The sequence below is a fragment of the Sardina pilchardus genome, chromosome 22, assembly GCF_963854185.1.
Source record: "Sardina pilchardus chromosome 22, fSarPil1.1, whole genome shotgun sequence".
In the NCBI taxonomy this organism is placed as follows: Eukaryota; Metazoa; Chordata; class Actinopteri; order Clupeiformes; family Clupeidae; genus Sardina; species Sardina pilchardus.
The window spans coordinates 9,548,655-9,574,811 of NC_085015.1; the positions used below are offsets into that span (position 1 = coordinate 9,548,655).

Here is a 26,157-nt window from a genome sequence, read left to right on the forward strand (position 1 = left end):
TGAAGTCTTAAAATGTGCCTGATAAAATATGACCATCTTTTACAATTTTACCGTGTATATAATGTTGGAAAGCACAGTTGGAGGCACCAGATATTTAATAAGCGCTACCAAGACACAGAAAAAGACTGTAACTGTACCAAATGTCTGTGCAGAAAATACAAAAGAGAACGTTTACAACATTAAGGGAAGCCATGTCGATGCCCGAGTGGATTCAACAGGTTTGTTTCCTTTCGCTTTCCGTACCTTAATTTTTCACGCATGCGTACAAGTCCGTTCTGTGTCAGGTCAACAGAACGAAAGATGGCCGCGCTTCGAGCAGGGAGCTTGGCCCGGGCCCTTCATAAAGCTAAAGGGCAAGGATTTGCCCAAATGTTTTTTGGGGCAAGAGCAGGTGGGTTATTCGTTAGACGTTGCAATAAATCTGAAATACTGTCGATCCGTTGTATGGTTATCTCTTTATAGTTATTGGGCAAGCCTGGCAGCTAACCTTCAAAGATAGCTGGCTAAGTTAGCCCCTGTGGTTAGCCACAGCAACTGAATCAAACATGTAAACAGACATCAAGCTGTTTTCTGTCACTATTTGGCAGTTCTGCGCAGACATTGCAAAATATGATTGTACAGTAACGTTTTATATAGGTATCTTTTTGTTTTAGTAATTTAATTGGTTCAGTTTGGTTTACATGTTAACTATGCTGAGCTAAGTAATTTATCCTAATGTTATCGAATCCATTACACTTACTCTAACGGTAACATGCTGTGTGCTGATAAAGTCTCGTTCTTGCATTTTTTTTTTACACGATAGCCTCCGGAGAATCGAAGGATTCGCTCCCTGGCGCATTCCCTAAAACTCCCGAGGAGATAGCTGCGGCTGCTAAAAAGTATAACATGACAGTACACGACTACAAACCTCATCCAGATGATGGCTTGGGGTAAGGTTGTGCCGAGTCTGTCGACATCCTCAGAGCATCAGTTTCAGTAACGTGTTTAAAGTGTTAAGGTGCATGTATTTTACCGTGTTGTTGTTGCTCAGGTTTGGAGACTATCCAAAGCTGCCAGCCAGATCACAGGCAGAGAGAGACCCCTGGTATTCATGGGACCATCCTGACTTGAGGAGGAACTGGGGAGAGCCGGTAATGTCAAAAGACAGAAGATTGGAATGTTTGTCTGCAGTAGATCCACATCTGAGAGATGTTTAGCTCTCCACTTAAAAAGGAGGGATGACCATCACACGTAAATTGCATTATTCTTATTTGATTGCAGATGCACTGGGATTTTGACATGTTCATCAGGAACCGTGTAGACACTTCCCCCACTCCCGTGGATTGGCAGACGATGAGTCGTACTCTTCTGGGATTTGTGGGGTTCATGTTGTTTATGTTTTACCTTGGCGAAGTCTTTCCATCATACCAACCTGTGGTAAGAATAACTGAATAATTCCTCTATAAATGTGATATATGTAAGTATGTATGCATGACAGTATGTGCATGTATGTGCATGTATGTGTATATATTTGGTCAGTTTTCTCGTAAAAGCAAGCAACGAGACAATAGCCAGAAACCTTTGCCTCTGTTTGATGAATTTGACCACACCTTGGTAAATCTAAAATCACAAAAGCACAGCCAATTAGAAAGTCAGAACAGCAAATCAGATGTCACAATGGCAACTCTCAAAACAGGTTTTTTTTTTTTTTTTATGTGATTTGGCATTTCTGTTGTGATTTTTGATTTGACATTTACATTTTTGGTCTGAGGTCATTTTGAATTTGAAATGTAAATTTGTCGTTGTGATTTTTAATTTGCTGTCCTGTGATATGCTGTTGTGTTTTTCTTTCATTTGCTCTTGTGACTTGCTGAAAGCAAAGTTGTCATGTAGTTTGGCTTTACTTCTGTTTATTGCCTTTAGCACATAACTCGGGGAGTAAGAACTTCCTTTTTCTTTTCATCATTTTGATCTTAGTGGAACATGTGTTATTTTTAGGTGATGTCAGAAAGATCTCTTCCTATTCTCATTGTAGACATTCATAAACATGAGGAAAGGTGCTATGAGGTTAAGGTTTCAGAATAGTCTCTGCATAGGGTGAGAATACTTGCCACACAAGTGTTTGATTACAATCAAAGACCGGAAAGTAAAAGTACTGTAGCAGTTTTTGGAAACAGGAAGACAGAATCTGTTGTTGGACTGGCAAAAGGTTAGATGTATTGAAAGGCACCCATCATGACTTGGCTAGGTAGATTTACCACAGAAAGCGCTGTTTAAAATGAGGTTCTTCAAACAAATAAAATGCTACATAATGTTTTTTTATTCAATCTTGACCAGAAACCGTTTGCTAATTATAAAACAGAACTGTCTAATCTCAACACAACAGGGTGTCCATGCTCCAGAAAAGCAATTGGCAAATGCTAATGAAATGTACGCCAACAGTATGGCTAGGACAAATACTTGGACAGCAGTAGTATAACAGTGGAGGTTTAAATGCATGCGTGCTCTGTTGGGATGTAAATGTGCCTCAGTGTATGTATGCACAGCTGAGTCCATGATGGCAAGCCACCACATTTTTGTTCTTCCTTTGATTCAACTTATAAGACAAGAAACATAAATCCTCAGTCAGTGTTCATCCATATACCAATACATAATTTCCCCCCCCCCCCATTTACAGGCACCTAAGCAGTATCCATTCAATAACCTGTACTTGGAGAATGGAGGGAACCCTGAGAAAGAGCCAGAGGAAGTGAAGAATTATAAAATCTAAAATGTAAAAATATTGTCTGTACTGTTCTATGTTTCTGTTATCCTAATAAAATAATAACTTAAAACAGTTAGCCTTTTGTCTTTTTGCATTTCCATTGATGAAGTCGAAAGAAGAAAATTCAACTAAAGCTTGCTTAATTAACTATGTGAAATGTATTTTCAGATGTAATACCATGAGAAAGATCTGAAGCACAAGCAGGGGTTAACTTAAAAACTGTACTGTCACACAATTCTGTCAGTTCATTCACAAGAACTTTGCTCATAGACTGACTTTACACTTTTCCCAGGATTTAAATGGGGGTCACTGATATAACTGGCAGATTGCAAAGTATATGTCCATTGTATTAATTTATGAATGAGGCTATGGGTCAAGTCTGTAATACAACTTCTGTGGTATACATATACTTTACTTGTGTGTCAATTTTTCACATAATACATTATTATGAGGCTAGTGCAAAGGAGAAAAGGGTTATTAGAGAGGTCTTTACTTCGCGTAATTTATCACAGTATTCCCCTGTTTGCACCAGGATGTAGAACCAAATTGAGTCCATATACAGTGCAATGCAATGACCTCAAGCTTTGCTTCCATTACGGATTGCAGATATATGGTGTGTTATATTATTAAAAGGACTTTGGTGTAACTCAGACGCAAGTTGTCAAAAACAGTCAATGTAGCCGCGGCACAGTTCTTTACCTACCATGCCGGGATAGTAAAAGCCTCTTGTCCTCATGAATCTGAGCAGAATTACCAGTATTACGTCGGCTTGACACTTTCTTGCGATAGCTGCGGATGAGATGGATTTTACCCCATGGCTTTACTCTTTCCTGCCACGTCGGCTGCCGTAGTGGACTACACATCCCAAAGATAACGTAAGGAGTGTCTTTTCAACTACCGACACAGATAATCAACAATCGAACTGTAAGTGCAGCGTTACTTTTTGCCTGTCAAATTGTGAACATTAGTCGACAAGTGCATAGACATAACACGGCAATGGCATGTTAGGACAGTACGTGAATTTGTTGATGCAAAATAGGCTACATGCCAGGTTCACTCTCAGTCGTAAGGGTTAGCTGGGGACATGTCATGGTTAGCTAGCTAACCTAGCCAGCTAAGTTAATAACTGATGACGCCCCATTTAGAATGCCGACTGGAAGGCTTCTTAGCTTAACCGCTTGCTAGTTGCTAACTGCTATCCAGCTGATTATTCGTGTGTTGTTTATGCACTTGTTTTAGGTCAGTGAACTAATGTTGTCCATTCAGCCCAATCTATAATATTTTGAGTATGTAGTCTGAAGTATGAATATTGCTTTGGTGGATTTTAAACCCATTGTAAAGCAGTAGATAATGCTAGCTGTTGATGTCGCAAGATATCGAGATAGCAAAGCAGTGAACGTCAGCTTTAACGTTAACGTTAGCCTCTTACGCTGGCTAGTTAACGTTAGTGTTCGTCAGGTTCTATATGAGGCTTAATGCCAGATAAATATTAAGTTTCCCAAATAACAGTCAGTGGACGGTTTGTATATGTTCCGTATTTAGCACTCTCTGGAGCCTGTTGCTTTTATTTTATGATACTACCATCACCAATGTTAGTGTAAGTTAGTTTAACTTTGCAGCTACCGAGTTAGCTGGCTAAGTCACCGGAGAAACTCAACATCATCAATATCAGTTGTGCGACTTGTCGGTGATTGAGAGTAACTTGTCAGGTGTTGCAATAACCATGATTTAACTGATGCCATTTATTTTGTTACTGGTTGTGAATGAAAGAGTTACGTGAATGATAAGTTAAATCAGTGACATTAGCATCAAAACGTTAGCTGGATTTATCTTTCTGGGTTGGAGTTGGAGACTCAGCAGCTAACGTTAGTCATAAATGAAGCTGCTGAACTAACTGAAATTGCATTTAACCCATATCTTCATCAAGGATTCTGTTCGAAGCACCAGCCAAGAGTGGACGATGAGGCTGAAGGAGATTCTAAGGACGGCTACCCAGGCATGGAGTCCTGCAGCTCACCATCCTGCTTACTTAGCCTTGGGTAATACAACTTGTGTACTGAATAGATGTCTGTACTATTAGACCATGCCTGTAGTATACCTAATAGTACAGAACCATAAAATAACATTAAGAGAATGATAGAGGGATACTAGAATTGTTGTTGGTTATTTTTTGTTTAATTCTTGTGCCACTGTTGCGTTTGTATGAATGCCAGCATCATCCCATAACTTTGGTTCTCTCAGGCACCTCTGCCCAGCAGCTGGATGCCTCCTTCAACACTACTGCTGCCCTGGAGATCTTCGAGATGGACTTTGCAGATCCATCTGTAGAGATGAAACTCAGAGGAACCCTTGCCACCTCTAACAGGTCAGTGGGACATTTGATATGACGTGGTAGGCATGTTGCTAAGATGTGCTGTGTATTTTTTTTTTTTTACCTGCATGCCCAAATCAGATGCATGCTTCCCATAGGAAAGCATAAGTACCTGGGTCGGTGATCTCAGGTCAGATACAATAATTTAAAAAGCATAACGACAAAAAAGAATAGTTTGCAGCCATGCATGTAGCACTAAGAAGGTATTTGTACTTCTTTCTGAGTTTTGTAATTCATCTTGCCTTGGTGAAGAATATCTTCTGAACATCTTTCTGTGATGCCTTGTGATGCAAATCATTTTGCCTGGGTGAAGATCCTTTACCTAACCTTACCGTCACCTTATCAAACATGGAATGGAATAAGCAGCTGACTCCTCTCCTCAGGTTCCACAGTCTGATCTGGGGGCACTTCGGTTTGGGAACAGATGGCTCTGCTGGAAGGCTTGTGGGCGGAAGTGAAAATGGCACGATCACAGTGTACAGCCCAGAAGTCATTCTGGCCTCGGGAGAGGAGGCCATTGTTGGCCAGGCCACCAAACACACAGGTCCAGTTAAAGCACTAGACTACAACCCTTACCAAGTAAGCACAAACAAATCATTTTCCTTTGAGGGATGTTGTACTGTAACGGCTGATTTCCCATATATGGATTAAACGAAGCCTTCACTAAAAGAAAGCAACAATGGAGATTTCCGTTGAAAAAAAACAAAAACCTGTTCGTCTAGAACTAGCCTTAATCCGTGTATGTGAAACTAACCCTAGATAATTGTGTGTCAGTGTCAAATCTTCAAATCTGTTTTGATGCCAGAATGTTCTTTCTTATCTCACGGTTCAATGTTTTACTGTAGAGTAACCTACTGGCATCTGGGGCAAACGATTCCGAAATATACATCTGGGACTTGAACAATTTCAACAACCCTATGACACCGGGAACAAAAGCACAGGTAGCTATTCTTTCAGCTATTAATTTCTTCCATGTTCTGTGTTTTAGCTATTGTTTTTATCCTTTTATTTACTCCACTTTTGAAAACCAAGCAGACATTTTTATTGTGTAAAAAAAAAGATTGTGTTTGGAATGGATAAACTCTCAATAAGTTTGATCTATGTGCTTATGTTTCTGTGGTCTGTTTTTTGTAGATGAATGAGGTAAGAGAAAAATGTTTGAAAGAATGGTTTGAAGTGGGATTTGATGTTAATTAACTGTTCACGGTTTTCCTGTGTTGTGTGGGTTTATGGGACTAGTAGTTAACCTCTCACCGACCACTCTCCTTTCACTAAACCAATCAGGCATGTTCCTCAGAAGAAATGCATTAAATAATGATGATTACCTTATTGAAACTTACTTTTGACTTGTGGATTTGCTTTTGCAATTTGAAAGCCCCCAAATTTGTGATGATGCATTAGCACAGGTTTCAAATTGCATGAGTATTATACCTCCAATGACAATCAGAAAACAGCCCAACTGAGAAGAACATTGTTGGATTTCTTGATGGTGATATTTGACAGAAGTGCATCCTAAAATCAGGCATCACATGTTTATTTATGGACACCATTTATTGGCCATTTTGTGTGTGTGTGTGTGTGTGTGTGTGTGTGTGTGTGTGTGTGTGTGTGTGTGTGTGTGTGTGTGCGTGTGTGCGTGTGTGCGTGTGTGCGTGTGTGCGTGTGTGCGTGTGTGCGTGTGTGCGTGTGTGCGTGTGTGCGTGTGTGCGTGTGCGTGCGCGTGCGCGTGTGCCCGTATGTGTGCACGTGTGTGCATGAGAGACAGTGTTTGTGTGTAAAAGAGAGAGTGGGAGAGATTCATGATCTGAAAAAGTCACAGTTTGACATTTGACACTCACTGTCTGTCAATCATCATCATTTCTCTGCTCAGCCGGCTGAAGATGTCAGCGTTGTGGCATGGAACAGACAGGTTCAGCACATCCTGGCGTCGGCCAGTCCCAGTGGAAAAGCTGTCGTCTGGGACCTGAGGAAGAACGAGCCCATCATCAAGATTAGCGACCACAGCAACAGGGTAAGTCTGTATATCAGTCACTGTAATCCAGAGCAAAGCACTCCTATGACTGTTCTAGCGGGCTTAGCTGCCAAAGTAGCAGACAGTTTAAATCAATTAGTGGCATAGATTGGGCGTAGATTGCCATTTAGAAGGCATTAACTATCCTCAGTCAGCTTGAAGCAGCTTTGCACTGCCATGCACTTTACACAGTGAAGTGCTCACTGAAAATATTGCCTGCTGTACTGGGCTGTACCTATGTACTGGTGGATACCGTTAAGCCCAAAATTATTCATGCGCATGGCATGCTAAATGTTACATTTTATGTTGAGATTTTGTTTGACCAACTGGTTTTTCATGCCTTGAGCATAAAATGCTCAATAAGGTAAAAGATGATAGAGTCAGCGAGAAATGAGTATTAAAACAGGAAATGTTATTGTGTATAGAAAATAGATTGTATTTTCATAAAACAATTTGGTATGCATGTAAACGATTATGGTCATAACTGTATGTTTTATCGTTACCCAAGATGCATTGCTCTGGGATGCTGTGGCACCCGGAGGTGGCCACTCAGCTGGTCCTGGCCTCAGAAGATGATCGGCTGCCCGTCATTCAGATGTGGGACCTCCGCTTCGCCACGTCTCCTCTCAAAGTCCTGGAGAATCACACAAGGTGTGGAAACTCATGCATGCAATCGAGGCCAACACATTTAGATTGTGTTTCGCCTGTTTTCTTTTTCAGTTGCATTTCAAGAATCTGAAAATAGCATCCTCTCTTTCTCCTTTGAAATGCATTGGAATGATTTGGCGATGTATAAGAAAGTATTCATTAGTTTTTGTTACTATTGGTCACTATTACAGTTTGTCCAAGGAACTCATGATATAGATAGATATATACAGTACATAGATACAAGCATGTACGTAAACATGCTCGAGCTTTTGACACATACAGAACAAGAAACATTAACAACACTATGAGGGTGGAAATCCAATGGAGTTCCATTAGAATTCAGACTCCAGGCAGGGAGCTGACATTGTGATGCGGTATGCATGAGAGGAAGTGGTGCATGGTAGAGTGTGTGCCATGGAGACGGTGCAAAGATATTACCAAAGATGTTGATCTTCCACTTTAACCCGCTCTTATTCACCTTATTCCTTAACCTGGAAATCTGTGCTGTTTTCAACTTCCGTTCATTCTGTTTACATGTGTTCTCAGTACGCTAACTAGAATATGCTTCAACTTAGATTTCTTTCGAAATGTTGACAATTCTGCCCTCAGCATGGATATACTTCATCATATATATAGCCGATATAAAATAGAAAAGTTAACTTTTATATGCTTTATGATATGTTAAGCACTGTCAACCGTCACATTAAAATTGATACAACGCAGCTTCGCCGGAATTAGATAACCGTTTTCTGAATGCTGAGGCGTCATGGCGTGCCCATTGTTGGCTACGGAATATCGTGAATATTACCAGGGCGATAATAGAGCACAGTGTTTGATACAAAATACAAAAAGGTCAATCCCAGTCTCTGTGGTGACCTACTGTATGTCTTCTGACTGGGTGTTTCTCTACAGAGGGATTCTCTCCATATCGTGGAGCCAAGCTGACCCAGAGCTGCTTCTCAGCAGCGCCAAAGACAACAGGATCCTCTGCTGGAACCCCGCCACTGGAGAGGTCTGCTTTGCTTTGTCTACATTTGCACCAACTTACTGTAGTCATCTCTCCGCCACTGGAGAGGTCTGCTTTGCTTTGTGTACATTTGCACCAACTTACTGTAGTCATCTCTCCGCCACTGGAGAGGTCTGCTTTGCTTTGTCTACATTTGCACCAACTTACTATAGTCATCTCTCCGCCACTGGAGAGGTCTGCTTTGCTTTGTGGACATTTGCACCAACTTACTATAGTCATCTCTCCGCCACTGGAGAGGTCTGCTTTGCTTTGTGTACATTTCCACCAACTTAGTCCTCTTGGTGTACAGTACACTTTACTGTATGTGCTTTAGGCAATGAATATAGCAAATGTATGATGGTAATCAGAAATATCTTCAGATCTTAAGATCTAGTCCTAATTTGTTGTAGCAATCAGATATATCTGCAGGTGCTTCATAAAAAAGTCCTTGGCTTCTTTCAAAGGTGTAGAAGGTTAGCAGTGATTCTGTGTGAGATAGTCTGTCTTTATGTAGTCACTCAAAAAAATGCCAAGTTTTTCCCCTAATGTGTGCCCACTTCATGCATCCAGGTGATCTATGAGTTGCCCACTACCAACCAGTGGTGCTTTGATGTCCAGTGGTGCCCCAGGAATCCAGCCCTGTTGTCCGCTGCCTCGTTTGACGGGCACATCTGCGTCTACTCGGTGATGGGAGGCAACCTGGAGGCTGTGCAGCAGAGCAGTGTGGATAAGGTAACATGGCCCTAGGTGTACGACACCAACACAACAACAATAACAACATGAACAATTAGAAAAGCACTCAGAGAGCGCAGACCTCCGCCTGTATTGTTCTTCCTTGTCATACATTTGAACCTAAACTATTCAGATCGCCACCACATGGCCATACCATGCCATTACACCGCTAAGTGAAAAACGTAACCGCCTCCTGAATCCAAATCCAATCCAATCTCCATTAGTTTTTGAGTTATCTTGCGAACAAACAGACAGACAAACATACAGACAAACAAACCCCGATGAAAACATAACCTCTTTGGCGGAGGTAACATCAACAACAACATTGATATAGTGCTTTTCAAAGCCCTCAAAGTGCTTTTCATTGAAGTGGGAGGAAACATGCCTGTCGCTATAAAATCAAGTGGTAGTAAAGATTTTAATTGATTAAAATGGATTAAATATTTTCAGTGAAATCAATTGAATTTGACAATGAATATAAATGATCTAAGGAGGACACAATGGGTAAATATTGGGTCAGCGTGTTTGCCTCCCAATAATATGACATCCCAGCATGCCTGTTGAGCAACAACTAAATCCGCTTATAGAAAATAAAAATGACGTTGCCTCACCTAAAGTTGTGCAATTTCCTGTTTGTGATACTTTTCTAATGTCACATCTTTGGCCCTTGCCATCTGTGTGTGAACTCCCAGATGTTGCAATAGAAGGCCCACTTTACGTTATTTATGAACTATTTTGATCTGATCTTGCAATTAAAAAAATTATGAATAGAGCAATACATAGTTATTTCTATTGCATTGGCAGATAAGATGATGATTGAATTGAATTTTAATCTAAAATGACATTGAATTGAATTTTAATCTAAAATGACATTGTCTGACTAGCACATGAAGGGTAGATATTTGATCAGCATTTGTGTTTCCCAGTAGCTGGACACCCTTGCATGTCTACTGTACTGAGCTACAACAAAACCGTATTTATCTCATCCTGCTGTTTTGTGCTGTTGCATGCTTTGCCATGCCCATCTTTGTGTGAACTCTTCACAGATATCAGCATCATTTGATGCCATGGACCCCTTTGGGACTGGCCAGGTCCTTCCTCCCCTGCAGATGCCCCAGTCACCCACCCAGCAAGCCACCATCATCCCGCCCCTCAGGAAGCCCCCCAAGTGGGTCAGACGCCCAGTCGGGGCCCGCTTTGCGGTGAGTCGTGTTTCATAGACATGGGGCTTAAGATTTAAGATTTTTCCATGCATGCTTGTACCTCCAAGTATGTATGTAGATACATGGCTGAAAATAAATTATTTGGAGAAATATTGAGAATATATATGTTGGGTCACCTGCCTTGATTCACATATGAATTTAAGTGGCATCCCATTCTTAATCCATAGGGTTTAATATGACGTTGGTCCTCCCTTTGCAGCTATAACAGCTTCAGATCAGGAAGTGGCCATCCCCACGATATATATCTGTATTAAAAACAGTAAACCCTAAAAAACTATGTGTTAACGTTGAGTGACTCATGCCCCCTCACCACACCCAAGAAAGGTGTTTCTCTTCTGCAGTCTTTGCTACCCTCTGTGCTACACCTGCTAGGTCTTGTTCTAAAAGCTCCTGTTAATGAGCCATGGCCCCTCTCTCGCTCTCTCTCTCTGCTCCAGTTCGGGGGGAAGCTGGTGACCTTCGAGAGCCCCAAGCCCCCCCAGCAGCCTGCCCCCTCGCTCACCCCGCGGCAGGTGTTCGTGAGCCAGGTCACCACGGAGACGGAGTTCATCCAGCGGTCGCGGGAGCTGCAGGCGGCTCTCCAGTCCGGGTCCTTCTCCACCTACTGCCAGGCCAAGATCCAGAACGCCCCGTCCGACTGCGAGCAGGACGTCTGGAAGTTCCTCATGGTGAGCGGAAAGGGATGGATGGCGTAGGTCTAAAAAGGGAGGTGGAGAGATAGAGGCAGATAGAGATGGAGAAGGAGAAGTGTGCTTAAAAGATGTTATCAGAGAGGCTTAAAGTGGAGCTTTAGCCGGTTAGTAATGAAGGATTGTTGATGCAAAGTCAGGACCTTTTCTTTGTTGCCATGATAAGATGACCATTTGAGAGATTGTGGGGATCACGTCTTGTGGTCACAGTGGCTGTTTGTTTTACTATACCATAATAAATCCCATCAGGCAGGATCTGCTGTAGCAGAGCCGTGTAACTTCTTACATTGTGTTTGTTTGACATTGTAAGATGACAATAGTTTGTTGTTGATGTTGTCTTATACTGACAAAATGTTTGCAATCTTTCCTCAGGTCAACTTTGAGGAAGAAGCTCGTGTGAAGTTCCTGAAGCTCTTAGGTTTCAGCAAAGATGAATTGGACAAGAAGGTATCTGAAACATTTCTGTACTGTGCCTTTATGGATTTTTTGTGACTATAACAATGTATGAGCCGAGGTACATAGTCTCTGTGTTTAGTGTAAACCTCTACCAACTAATTTGTGTGTGTGTGTACGTGTGTGTGTGTGTGTGTGTGTCCAGATTTCCACATGTTTGGGGAAGAGCCTTCAGCCCAATGGTCATGGTGTGGATGCCAATGACCTGGCTGAGAAGATGCAGGCCCTATCTGCTGAGGTCTCTCATTTAATTTATTATGTACAGTATTATCAATCAATGTATTGTTCATAGAGCAGTATCACCATACCCTGGAAAAGAGCATAATTTGAATTGTGTCCGAAAGATACTCTGGCCACGAGTAATGACGCACGGTACGTTTACCCCAACCATCTGTGGTAACCAAAAAAGGTGTGGGCGAGCTAAACTGATGATGACAACGCTGCAACTTTCGTTTTTGGTCGTAGTGTTATCCAATTGCGTGCAGTGAGATTTTCAAATACATGCCTGGTGCCGCCCCTCGAGTTGGGCCATTTTCATTATTCGTGGCCAGACCCTTAATCTGAAAGATTCCTGGGTCTGGTTTACTACCAGGCTAGTATCACCATGCAACACAGTGTCAATACACTTTACCAATGTAAAAGAAAATGAGAAAAAAAAATTTTTTCTTATGATGTCTTATCATCATTCAAAATAATGGGGGGGGGGGGGGGTCATTTTTACTTTTGCTTTTAGGTAAATCTTATGTGTTTGTGATTATTTCATATCAGAGAGCTAGTGAGTCTCCTGCAGCTGGAAGTCCACGTTCAGTGTCCCCAGCTGATTTCTTCAGTCAGATCCCCAAAGAGAAGCCCATCTTCCAAATCCCAGTCTCTGCAGGTGATTACACACACACACACACACACACACACACACACACACACACACACACTCCGAGTGCTCCATTTGGTTGGCACTGTGGTCCAAGTATGATGATGATGATGTACAGAGGCAGGATGTTCCATAGCTTCGGTGCATAATGGATAAAAGCAGCTTAGAGCACCTTTAAGTTGATTACAAACAACTTTTTCAAGTATTTTGCTCAGGAATGTTAGGTAGTAGCCTACAAGTAAGCACATAATGTATGCACATCACACAGTTGCTTTTAACTGTTGTCTTTTGTCTCCGTTTATTTGCTGGTAATATTGTTTTTTGTCATCAGTTTATGAAAACAGTATGTAGTTGAATCATAAATTGGACAGGAACTGGAAATCAAAAGACGCAAATGAAACTGCATGACCTCTCAATGCCATTTTGTGTGGTTTCATGTTTCTGTCTGGTGAGGAACTGGGAATACAAAAAAACGCAAATGAAACTGTATGACCTCTTAATGGCGCCTTGTTATTGTGTGGGTCTCTCTGTCTGTCTCTCTGTATGCCTGCCTGTCTGTCTGCCTGCCTAGCTGTCTGTGTGTCTGTGGGATTAACCTCATCGTGTCGTCTCTTCCCTTTGTGTTGATGCTCCAGACACGGACGGCCTGATCAGCCAGGCGCTGCTGGTGGGCAACTTTGAGGGGGCGGTGGAGCTGTGCCTGAGTGACGGCCGCTACGCCGAGGCCATCCTGCTGTCCATCAGCGGCGGAGAGGAGCTGCTGAAGAGGACGCAGCAGAGATACCTGGAGCGCCAGAAGAACAGCGTGTCCATGGTACGTACACGTACAGTACAGTACGAACCCATGGCTGGCTTTAGCTGTTTTAATTTGGTGATAGCTGTAGCTTATTTCATTACAGCGCTGCAAGTCGTTGGCTGTGTAGATTTGTCTAATGTGATTAAAAGAAAATCACCTGAAACAGTTAAATGGGGTAAAAAAAAAATCCCATATAGCTGGTCCCTTCTAGTCAAGATCAAAAGTGGACGTTTTTTAAATGTTTTTATTTCATTATTTGTGTATTTTTAGCCTGGCAAAGTAGGCCATCAGGCTGTTGAGTACATGACCTGCTCAGTGCATACTCCATAGTAAATGTGTGGTATTTGTGTTATTCTGTTGGTGAGGTTTAGTTGCCCGCCAAGGTAGCTTTGTTACCGTAATTTCCCAACTATTAGCCGCGGCTTATACATTGATTTTGCAACATTTCTTCCGCTATGAGGTTAATACAGGGGGGCAGTTAATATGGCGTTAATATGGTTTTGTTTATTTTAACTGGCATAAAACACTGTGGCTTATACACGATGCGGTTTATATGCGGGAAATTACTGTAAACACTTTAATGTGACAGCAGATGATGTGATCAATGTTAACGGTCGTCCCTCCCTTTCCTAGCTGATCTCATCGGTGGTGACGCAGAACTGGCAGGACATCGTGCAGAGCTGCGAGCTGGACAACTGGAAGGAGGCCCTGGCTGCCCTCCTGACCTACGCCCACCCGGAGGAGTTCGCCCCGCTCTGTGGTAAGATCCCCGGGGGCCTTCAGTTGCAAACAGTGCGCACATCCACATAAAGGTGCAGGGGCCAAAAAAGTTAAGATCCAAAAAAAAGAGTAAAAGGTCCGCACACCTGCTCTCACTTCGTTTACTTTATTAAGTATCAAGTCTGAAGAAGAGCCATGCGGCTCGAAACGTAACTTGACTTAATAAAAGTAAACTAAGTGAGAGCAAGTGTGCGGACCTTTTACTCTTTTTTTAAGATCCCGGGGCCTACCTCCCAAACCTGGGGATCAGATGCAACATGATGATTATAAGGATGAAGATCAGGATGATGATCTATGACGATAGCGACTGTGTTACGTTGCATTTATGTAGTGTTTAATGAAGATACTCAAGGTGCTTTATATTGAATGGGGGGGACAACCTGACCTCAACCACCAACAAATGAATACATGTACTGTAGATTGAACATAATGGGAAAATGACAAAAGAATTTCATCAGTCACCTTTTTCTTGATAAGTATATTGTCAGGTTGTTGACTGGGTTTTCTTCCCAAGGAATTCCAAGACAAAAAAAAATAGGTCACCTCAAAATAACAACAGCAGCAATCATAGCAAAATATTATATTTATATTGCATAACATGGATATATTTATATACAGTGCCTATAGAAAGTCATCATACCCTTTTGAAAGTACTTACTTTTTTGTCTTACAGCCTGAAATCAAAACCCATTTTAAAAACAATCTTTTTCAGTTTTATTCACAAATTTAGCTGCACAACATCAAAATAATGAAAAGAAAGTCAACCGTTCTGAAAATTAATTAAAAATTAAAAATGAGAAAAACAGGGTTGGAAAAGTCATCATACCCCTGACTTAATACTGTGTAGAGCTGAGGGACGCAGGTTTTCCTCAAGAATTTGGGTGTATTTGGCAGCATCGATTTGCCCTTCTATCCTGACCAATTGCCCAGTCCCTGCTGAAGAGAAACATCCCCACAACATAATGTTGCTGCAACCATGCTTCACACTAGGTATGGTGTGTTTTGGGTGGTGTACTGTGTTTGGTTTTCACCAAACATAGCGCTTGGAGTTCAGTGCAAAAACACATCTGGAATATTCTGCTACTATGTGGAAAAAGCTTTTATGGTCAGATGAGACTAAGATTGAACTTTTTGGAGACTAAGATTAAACTTTTTGGACAGAGCACCAGGCGCTTACCAAACACAGTATACACACACCCAAACACACCCAAAACACACCATACCTAGTGTGAAGCATGGTGGGGGCAACATTATGTTGTGGGGATGTTTCTCTTCAGTGGGGACTGGGCAATTGGTCAGGATAGGAGGGAAAATGGATGCTGCCAAGTACACCCAAATGATTGAGGAAAACCTGCGTCCCTCTGCTAGACAGCTGAATATTGGCAGGTCATTCGCCTTCCAACACGGCAATGATCCTAAACATACTGCCAAAAGAACAAAGTAGTGGCTTAAGGATAGGATGGTGACTAGCCTTGAGTGGCAAAGTCAGAGCCCTGACTTAAATCCTATAGAAAATCTGTGGATTGACTTGAAGAGAGCAGTCCAACGCCGTTCCCTACAGAATTTGACTGAATTTTAACAATTCTGCACGGAAGATTGGGCAAATATTCCCCAATCTAGGTGTGTAAAGCTATAATAGACATATCCAAACAGATTGAGGGCTGTAATGAAAGCAAAAGGAGGCTATACAAAGTATTAAGTCAGGGGTATGATGCCTTTTCCAACCCTGTTATTCTAGTTTTTATTTTTTTATAAATTTTCAGAACTGTTGACTTTCTTTTCATTATTTTGATGTTGTGCAGCTAAATTTGTGAATAAAACTGAAAAAGATTGTTTTTAAAATGGGTTTTGATTTCAGGCTGTAAGACAAAAAAAGTAAGTATTTTCAAAAGGGTATGATGACTTTCTATAAGCACTGTAGCTTCAGAACACGCAAAACGTTTTGAAGGGAACTCACTCACTCACCACCAATGTGTAGCACCCACGTGGGTGAAGCAGGGCAGCCATAAATACTTGAACTCAGGCTCTCTATTTCAACACTCTGACCCATTTCACCCAGATTGTTGTGTGTGTGTGTGTGTGTTGTCAACGCTGTTGCTTTAAGTACACACATTAGTCCTGATCTATGAGATATTTGTGCTATTTCTGAATGTTGAGATCTATTTGTAGAGATGCACACATTGTGCAGAAAGACAGGAGTGGAGCTGACTGACGCACCCTTCAGAACACAAAGAATATGTTGGGTTTTCTTAAGACCATACAGAAGAGAGAGACTATGTAAACAAAGCATTGACCTTTGTGACAGATACATGGAGAAGCCAGATGTACTCCTATTTAAACTGTTCATTGCCGTGAATGATAGATTCACGTTTAGATGACCTAGATAAAGCATGTTATTCATGTTGACTCCCATATAACTCTACAAGTCGTGTAAGCATTTGCTGTGAGTGTAGCTGTCTTTAAAGCACTTCAGCGACCTGCCATGTTCTAATGCTCTTCGCTGTGTGGTTCTGAACTGTGGAACATGTAGTGATATGTGACAACAGTTCTACCCTGGGGGGGCATTAAAGACTACCTATTTATCGATCTCTCTGTTTTCCTGTGCCAGACACACTGGGTGCTCGCCTGGAGGACGGAGCCTCGGAGAAGAACCGCCTGCAGGCGTGCCTGTGCTACATCTGCTCGGGGAACATCGAGAAGCTGGTGGAGTGCTGGGCCCAGCAGAGGGACTCGTCCTCCCCTCTCGCACTGGAGGTAGGAACCGTTCCAATCCTCGCTCGCCTCGCCTTGCGTATCATTTGGATCACGATAATGTTCCCAGCTCAACTAAAGCTAAAATGAGCACCCACCACTTGTGAAATTCGAGTGAAAATCTACATAAAATAAACAAGGTCAGCTGCCCTTTGCTGGATGCTGATACTGCCTACTTCAACGTAAAGTGTCATCACCGAAACTTACTTTCGTAAACTTCATTTACTTACACGAAGGGGAGGAGAAGTAAATGTGTGCTAGTTGCACAGGAGAACATTCTTTGAAAGTAGAGATTTGTGTGTTGCCAATAGTTAGTCCTTTTATCAAGGAATATATATGAGATAAGCATATTTAGAACACAAGGCTAAGAACACAGGCTCCCACAGTAGGAAGGAGAATGTAGCATTCCAGGTGTGGTGTGTCTCTGTGTCAAATTCCAATTATGTAGACACACAAGCTATTGTCCACTTAATGGGCTGAATAAGGTACTCGAGGTGGCAGAAGGTAAGGACCTTTTCTTTCTCATATATCTGATCAAAATGGCAACACAAGTGCAGTCCTGTCACAGGCCCGTACTAGTAGAAAGGCCTACTTCTATTTTCTTCAACTTCTACAAGTAAAAAAGATCAAAGCAGAGCAGAGCGCGTCCTTTTTAAAAGCAGTGATTATTCTGCCGCTGTGGTTGGTCCTCTCTGTCTGAGGGTTCAGACATAATAACACATTTGAAGTATTCACCTGCCTCGCGTAAGCTCTTAAAAGGCGGGCTAATGGAGAACACAGTGCAAGACAGTTCCTCACATCAGATCCCGATTAAGCCACCAGCGTCATGACTGCACGCTGTCTCGAGTTAAAGGCAGTTTGCAAGTATGCAAAACATTGACAGGCATGTGAGGCATTTTTGGGAGCATGCAAAGCTTTGCACGCCACGTTTTCATGGGAAACAGAATAGCTCTAAATGTTGGCCTGAATTTCTCTAAAAGTCCAGTGTCTCTGTGTCCACACTGAAGTGTGTGTTTATTTGCATTTCATACCGTCCAATCTGGTGTCATCCATTTTGATGGAACTGGTTTGCATCCCAAAGGGACAGGCTAAATAAGATTCACGTTTTTATCAGTAGGTGCTTTCGCTGGATGCTCCATTTATGACCAACCATTTGAGCTGTAGTATTACATGTTGATTACATGTTTGTTTGTTTGTTTGTTTGTTTGTTTGTTATTCACATGCTTGTAATTGGTTCTCTCTCTCACTCTCCCCCTCTTGTTCTCTCTCTTGTGCCCCAGGACCTGGTGGAGAAGGTGATGATCCTGCGCAAGTCGATCGAGCGCCTGCGCAACGGGGAGGTGGCCGTGCAGAGCCCCGTCCTGGCCGAGAAGCTGACCCACTACGCCAGCCTGCTGGCCTCGCAGGGCAGTCTGGCCACCGCCATGAGTTACCTGCCTGACAGCTCCAACCAGGTGAGAACCTTGGGCCTCACCCCAACCTGCAGCCGCGAGGCCTCTAAGAACAGATCCACAGATGTATGTGTTCGAGGAACTGGTATGATATACATGCCATGCCAATCAATGCATAGCGAGGTGTCCTGAACTGGTATCAAACCATAATCTCTGGCAACTCACGCCTACACCAGCAGTTTGCGTTTTAGTGCAACAAAACGACTTTGTTTACCCTTTTGGTGTTGTATTGTTTTGACAAGGGAGCATTTCTGAGCAGGCCTTCATTCCCCAAACAAACTGACCTCCACCATTGTTTTTAAGGCTATCATCCAGATGCTGCGGGACCGGCTTTTCCATGCCCAGGGGATGGGTGCACCGAGCCAGCCGGCCGCCTCCTCTTACCCCAAACCCTCAGCAGGGGGCGCCAGACCAGGTCCTGCTGCGCCTGCTCCTGCACCGGCTCAGAACGCACACAAGCAGGTATCACGGCCACAGCAAGACCCACTTGCTACCCAGACTTTGTTTGTTATTTATTTGTTATTTATTTATTTATTGACTGATTGACTCTCTAGTAGTAGCATTAATATCATGAACTGAAAAGTGTTTTGGGGTTTCATGAGGTTCTTTGTGGTCCCTCTCCCCTGTTAGCCACAGAAGGTACCATTCCAGCCCTCCATGCCCTCACGGATGCCAGACGCTGGTATGCCCCCGATGCCCCACACCTTAACCCCGCAGGCTCCGGACCCCATGGCCCAACCCCCCACCTCTCACGTGGGCCCCCCCGGCATGGCCCGCCCTGGCCCCAGGCCCATGTACCCTCCACAAGTAAACCCTGCACCAGGTACACACACCGGATACACCTGGAGCAGCAGAACTAGTAGTCTGATTTGTTATTTAGTAAAAACAAAAAAAAATAAAAAAAATAACCAAAAAAACCCCAATTATCTTTTGTTCTTGCTCTTTTTTCTTTTAACCCCCCCCCTCTCTCTCTCTTTCTCTCTCTCTCTTTCTCTCTCTCTCTCTCTCTCTCTCTCTCTCTCTCTCTCTCACTCTCTCTCTCTCTCTCTCTCTCTCTCGTGTATGTTCCTTCCCCATCCCCCCGTATTGTATTTCAGGTTTCCCTCCCTCTCAGCCATTCCATCCTCAGAACGTGCCCATGAGCGCCCCGCCAGCCTTCATGCCCGCCCCTCTGATGCCCCTCTCGTCCTCCGCGTCCGCGGGCAGCATGCCCATGATGAGCAACCCCATGGGGCCGCCGCCACCCGTCGGCTTCATCCCCACCTCGTCGTCGGTCCCCTCCACGCCCCCCACCATGCCACCCAACATCCTACCAGGGGCGCCCATGCCCATGCCCATGTTCCCTGGAGGCCCACACAGCCAAGGGGCAGGACCTCCCCCGATGCCCGGTGGCTCCTACCCCCCAGTGGGGTCGGGCTACCCTCAGGGTGGACCTGGCGCGCCAGCGTCCAGGCCGGTTAGTGCCCCAACGGTTGCACCCCCTCCGACAGGTAATCATTTACAGGGCCCTTTAGTATTTCAACCAAATACACGTCATGATATGAACTATTCAATATTGGTTGCTGCCCATTTTCAAAGTGTTGTAATCTAGATAGCAGTGCCAGGACGGTAAAAGTTAAAGGTCTCCCTTTGTAGAAACATTGTGTAAGTCTTGGTAGAAATTACTTCACTAAGAAAACAGAAAGCACATTTATGAAATGAAATGGCAAAAACGCAAATTTCTCATTTTATTTGAAAGAAAGAGGCTGATATTTACAGATCAGCATTAGTTTGTCATAAGACACTCATGCCAAAGGGGCACCTTTAACGTTACTGTGATGTTATCTGTTGGTGTTGGTTCATCTTCTGTCACTGAAGTGCTGACTACAGGACTTTTGAAGCTGTTGCCCGCTCTCTGACTTTCAGGTTATTTTCCGTGGCTGAGTCCCCAGTGTGAGGATGAAGGTGACAGACTGACAGTCAGGCAGGAGGCAGTGTGGACTAAGCTTTAGGGTGTATTGCAGTGTGCGTGTGTGCAAGAGTATTCCCACAAGTAAACTGGGCACAACAAAAGCAAGCAAGCAAGCAAACAAACAAACCAACAAACAAGCACACAAATAAACAAACAAACAAACAAACAAACAAACATGAGCTTGAGGCTAATCCTTGCAGCATCGCTTGGCCATTGAGTGCTTGTGAAGCATGTTAGTGATGCCTGACATTTTTTTGTTTGGCTCTGCTCTCTTGACATGGCATCACATCACGGTAGCCTGAGTTTTTCTGTGTTGTTGTGCTGCATCACCAGAAAGCCAAACATAAGTTCACGTACTCTTATTTGCCAGAAAGAGGAGGCTTAGATGAGGGATTCAGGTAGCTAAAATCTTTGAAAAATAAGTCGTTTTGGGTCCTCTACCATGAGTCAAAAGCTAAAATGCATCAGACTGTGGAGCCTCATCTAAGTCTGATGACGCAGTGTTTGTTTGCGTTACCCTAGTTTGTCTGCATTGTGCAGTGAGTACGGTGTATTGCTGTAAATGATACTGTACGGTCTAATGGTGTCTAATGATTGTTTTTTTGCGCTTTTTTGACGCTGTCCAGCACAAGAGGGCTGGAACGACCCTCCAGCGGTGAGGGGTGGTCCCAGGAAGAAGAAGGTACTGGAAAAAGTTACATTTGGTTGTTTAATAGACCACACTTGACACACTTGTCACACCACTTGTCAAACCACTATGTTGATGTTTACAGTAATTTGCTGTGTATTAGCCGCATCGTGTATAAGCAGCAGGGCAGTGTTTTATGCCAGTTAAAAGAAAACCAAACTATATTAATACCACATTAACTGCCCCCTAACTAACCTCATAGCTTAAGAAATGTTGTGAAATCAATGTATACTGTATAAGCTGCGGCTAATGGTCGGGAAATTACGGTACTGTAATTTAGTGATTCTGAGCCACTAACTCGATGCAAGTCATTCTGAAATGAAAATCACTCAAGGGCCGTGCCTGTGATTTTGCAGGTTCCTGATAACTACACTCCCCCTGCCCCTATCACGGCTCCCGTCATGGGCTACCCAGTGGAGGCCCCCCTGAGCCAGGACCACATGCAGGTCCCTCCAGGGGCCCCGCAAGAGCCCTCAGTGCAGGTAAGAACTCACCAACTGATATTTAGCAGCAGACTCTTTCATCCAAAGCAGCACAGACTTGCAGTCGCAACGACGGGAATTGGGTCATAGGTCGACTGATTGTCAGCCAGAGACGTTACTGTTTGCTCCACCACGCCCACATGCAGTGAGTAAAGATCCTATCTGCCCTCCTGCTTCTGAATCACATTTCTCTATGATGCAGTAAACTGTTGCATTTTTGGCGACTCAAGATTAATCCTGTGCCCAATGAGAATCTTGTCTTTGACTTTTGTCGGAATTCAATTTGTCGCAATGTAGGGACACTTGACTACCAAGCGGTTCGATTTGAATTCTCATTTGGGTTTTCCGAGATGCAGTTCCGTTCACAGTTCACTGGAGCATTTAGCTGCCATTACATGTTTCCGGTCGTGTCACAAGGACAGGGATTTATTTGCATATGCACATTGAAAGCCGTGTGGTCAGAGGTACCTGCTGAATCACTCGTGACTTCGTGGAAGTTTCCACAAAGAAAACGACGAGTGACTATGTCAGCACTGCTAAACCTGTCAAGTTAGTTTCCACAAAAGCAGAACAAGGCGTCTTTTCACTGTGGAGCTGATCCGATGTAGAGATGGATGAAAAGAGTGTGTGTGTGTGTGTGTGTGTGTGTGTGTGTGTGTGTGTGTGCACTGCGTGATGTTTGTGTGTCTAGGTGTGTGTCTGTGTGTTATCTCTATTTGCGCACTGCATGACTGTGTATGTGTGTTATCTGCCTTCATGCACTGCATGACCGTGTGTGTGTGTGTGTGTGTGTGTGTGTGTCTGTGTGTGTGTGTGTGTGTGTGTGTGCGCGCGCACACGTGTGTGTGTGTGTGTGTGTGTGTGTGTGTGTCCTCAGCTCCTGCAGCAGCTCCCCTCTGAGCGTGTGGAGCAGAAAGAGATCCCTGCTGAGCACATGATCCTCAAGAACACCTTCGACAGCCTGGTGCAGAGATGCCAGCTGGCTGCAGGAGACCCGGTAATGATGCCCTCTGCACACACACACACACACACACACACACACACTCTCTCTCTCTCTCACTCTCATACACTTTCACACTCTCTCACACACCCACACACACTTTCTCACACACAGACACACCTTCACACACAAACACACACATACATACACGCACACACAAACTCTCTCTCTCTCTCTCTCTCTCTCTTTTCTATCTTACCAGCAACTCACTGTGTAACTGGCACTAAGTCACACATAGCGCATATGTTTTCACATTGGTACACTCTGTTTTTCACGCGGCATAGAGATGTGTGAACGCTTACACACATGTCCGCGCACCATGTCATGTCGGGCTGGGTGTGAAGCACACACGGACTTACACACGCACATGAGCGTGCTTGCAAATGATCTGTGCCTCTGACAGGAACTTTAAGGACCTATTCACGTGTTCATATCGTACTGTTATGACACACACACACACACACACACACAGAGATCATGCCAATCAAGCTAGAGGTTGAAGCACACACTGACTTGCACATGCACATGGGTGTACTTGCACATGGCGAGTGTCTCACGCAATTCACGTGTTCATACTGTACTGCCATCAAACACACACACACACACACACACACACACACACACACAGATCATGCCAATCAAGCTAGAGGTTGAAGCACACACTGACTTGCACATGCTTATGCACATGCACATGGGTGTACTTGCACATGGTGAGTGTCTCTCATGCAATTCACGTGTTCATACTGTACTGCCATCACACACACACACACAGACACCGAGATCATGCCAGCATGGGTAGCGTTTGAAATGCCTGTGATTCTATCACAGATGTCTCCCTTCTGTAGAACATTCTGTTTCAACATTCCAACATTCCATCTTCTTGTCTCCTGCAGCAAACGAAGAGGAAACTTGACGATGCGGCAAAGAGGCTCAGCCACCTCTACGACAAGCTGAGGGACCAGGCTGTAAGTCCTCACCCTGTTTCATTCATCTTCGAGTCACCAGTTTGGCATCTGCTCCTAACAAGTGATGAATTTGTGGCCACTATAAATATCTTTCATCACTACCACACCAACCCTTCATCACCTCATCCTTTTCCTCCTGCTCCTCTTCTTCCTCTTCCTCCTCCTCAGCTGTCTCCCAGCATCCTCGGCGGCCTGCACGAGATCAGCCGCTGCGTGACGGCCCGGAACTATCAGCACGGCCTGGAGGTGCACACGCAGATCGTCAGCAGCAGCAACTTCAGCGAGATCTCTGCCTTCATGCCCATCCTCAAAGTGGTAATGACCATCGCCAACAAGCTGGGCGTCTGAACACACGACCCCCGGCTCTCCTACCCACAATCCCTCTCTCCACCCAGAAATGGAAGAGTGGAAGTGGATAGTGAGGGGGGGTGTGTGGGCCCTTCCACCACCAATGACTCCAGTGTTAAAACTCCTATAAATATGATATTTATTTCTTACCGGGTTTGTCTCATAACAAGAGAGACAAAGAAAACAACTGTAATGACGTTGCAGTTTTTTTTCTGTTGTGCAGCAGTGATTCATTACTTTTGTTTTCCCTTTTTTATGCGTTTTTTTTTTTTTTAATTCCAGTGCTGTGAGCCTTTGTTCTCGGAAGAGAGTTGGCAATGCTGCTGTTGCCATCACGGTGATCATTAGTGAGCAGGGATTTCTAGATAGGTATTTGTATTTGTTTTTCCTCCTCGTCGCTTTTTAACATGACCCGTGTTTCCAAAGGTGTACGCCATGATTCAGCTCATGTTCTACAGTAACCTCAAAGCTAATGGCAAAATATATGAATTTAGTGAGCTTACAACATCAGACTCATATATTTCTTTTAAAATAAGAGTCACTTCACTGGGATTTATTATGGTAGTATAAGCACATAGCAATGGCAATTTTTTTGTTTCTTGTTTTTTGTTTCAACACTGATCATCTTCAGCTTTTTACACAGTATACAGTTAGCTATTCATATGGGTAAAAAAAAAAATACACATTGTGCCATCATCTACTTGCGCGGTTATTTCCGATTAACAGCACTTCACTGTTCCAGCGAATGTAGTGAGATAAGAGTCAGTCTGTTTACCTTAAATGTTGGGCTTGGTCATCTAAGTCAGTAGTTCTGAGTGTGTCATTTCGGTCTTAAGTAATCATATGGAGTGGTAAGGCAGTAGTCTGCTTCCTACTGATTGACATCTTTATGTTTGAGCGCTCCTACCAACTGTCCAATCTTTGACAGTCAAAAGTGGTAACTGTACTTGCTCAAGTGTGTGTGTGTGTGTGTGTGTGTGTGTGTGTGTGTGTGTGGCGCGTGCGTGCGTGCGTGGGTGTGCGCCTGTTCCTGTGCAGCTTGGAGTTTGTCATTTGGTTGCTGGGCTTTCCTATACCAACCATACCACATGACGAGTTATGATCTTGTCTGCTGCATTGCATTTTGAGCGAGATCGCCGCGGGTGATTCTGTGGTTCTTGCGTCCCAGACTGCGGCGGTCACTCTGGGTCAAATGTGGCCCTGATGTGGAAGTTTCTGGGTCTCGGTTTCAAATCTGACCCAAGGTCAGAGGTTGAATTGGGGTGCTTACATGTTGAGCGGGTTATGTCTATCCAGGTTAATTGCCTGACAATTTAAACATGGATATGAATGAATTGAGTCATTGTGGTGTTTCTTTTTCATACATGTTTTAGTATTTAGATTCCTTTGAGATCTGGATCATTCAGTCTTTGGAAGGAGAGTCCCCCTTATGCTCGTGATCTAGAATGATGAGTGGTGAAGATGATATTTGAGAAATGTATATATATTTTTTTTCCTTAGGTATAGCACCAAACATGAATGTGCGTGAATAACATACCACGAATGTTGTGGAATTGTTGAAATGTAAGTTATGGGGAAAAAAGATTGAGAAAAAACAACACCCTTTATGAAGATGTCATGCTGGATATGCAATGTGTACAAATTCTGTAAAAAAAAGAAAAAGAAAAGACAAGAAAACGCCTGATCAGCCTGTTCAGGTCTATGTTAGTGGACATAGAACCGAAAAGGTCGATCAGTATAGAGGGGGTTTTTTTTTCTGTCAATGTGCGGTGTCAAAAAAGTGATATGAACACAAATGCCTCAGAACTGTGAGGAAGGCTGACAAAGTGCCTCTGTGCTTCGTTCATTTTTCTCCCACATACAACTAACCTGTATTTATACTGTCCTGTACTGCAAATGTTGTCATTCATCCTGTATTCTGCTTTTCTTATAAAACATGCTAATTGGATGTTGGGTGTGTGTGAGAGATTAATTGTTTGTCAACGAAAATTGAGAGATCTTATCTAGTCTTTTGAGTGAAGATTGAAGAATGAAAATGTTAAGTACCTCCATCAGTGAGGAAAGAGTCACTCTTGCAGTCTGCCTCGTTGCATTGGGCCACATGAACCTTCTACAAACTTAGGTTGACGATTGGTAGATTTTGACGATCAGCTGACTAATGCGCTATCCTTAACATGATTTGTTTTTTGCCGTCATAGTTT

At 43.4% G+C, this 26,157-nt stretch overlaps 2 protein-coding genes across 4 annotated transcripts; both read left to right on the forward strand.

Moving 5' to 3' along the window:
* The first annotated feature begins 249 nt into the window (after positions 1–249).
* Positions 250–2,819, forward strand: ndufb8 (NADH:ubiquinone oxidoreductase subunit B8). Its single transcript, XM_062526191.1, has 5 exons — positions 250–391; positions 803–929; positions 1,031–1,130; positions 1,261–1,416; positions 2,657–2,819. The coding sequence occupies exons 1-5, from the start codon at positions 259–261 to the stop codon at positions 2,747–2,749; spliced, it is 609 nt and encodes a 202-aa protein (XP_062382175.1). The 5' UTR covers positions 250–258; the 3' UTR covers positions 2,750–2,819.
* Positions 2,820–3,537: 718 nt separating this feature from the next.
* sec31b (SEC31 homolog B, COPII coat complex component) lies at positions 3,538–25,904 on the forward strand. Of its 3 annotated transcripts, none has more exons than XM_062527135.1 (27): positions 3,538–3,667; positions 4,671–4,782; positions 4,985–5,108; positions 5,498–5,693; positions 5,960–6,055; positions 6,985–7,125; positions 7,634–7,776; positions 8,686–8,785; positions 9,350–9,511; positions 10,558–10,713; positions 11,172–11,402; positions 11,796–11,870; positions 12,022–12,114; positions 12,645–12,753; positions 13,380–13,558; positions 14,174–14,300; positions 16,929–17,074; positions 18,352–18,525; positions 18,826–18,984; positions 19,153–19,345; positions 19,620–20,012; positions 20,428–20,466; positions 21,100–21,155; positions 21,518–21,643; positions 22,521–22,640; positions 23,537–23,608; positions 23,777–25,904. In XM_062527135.1, exons 2-27 carry the CDS (start codon positions 4,704–4,706, stop codon positions 23,954–23,956), a joined length of 3,669 nt encoding a protein of 1,222 aa, XP_062383119.1. In that variant the 5' UTR covers positions 3,538–3,667; positions 4,671–4,703; the 3' UTR covers positions 23,957–25,904. The 3 variants fall into 3 exon arrangements, with proteins under 3 accessions (XP_062383119.1, XP_062383121.1, XP_062383120.1); XM_062527136.1 differs by lacking the exon at positions 3,538–3,667 and adding an exon at positions 3,888–3,982; XM_062527137.1 differs by lacking the exon at positions 20,428–20,466.
* The last annotated feature ends 253 nt before the right edge of the window (positions 25,905–26,157 follow it).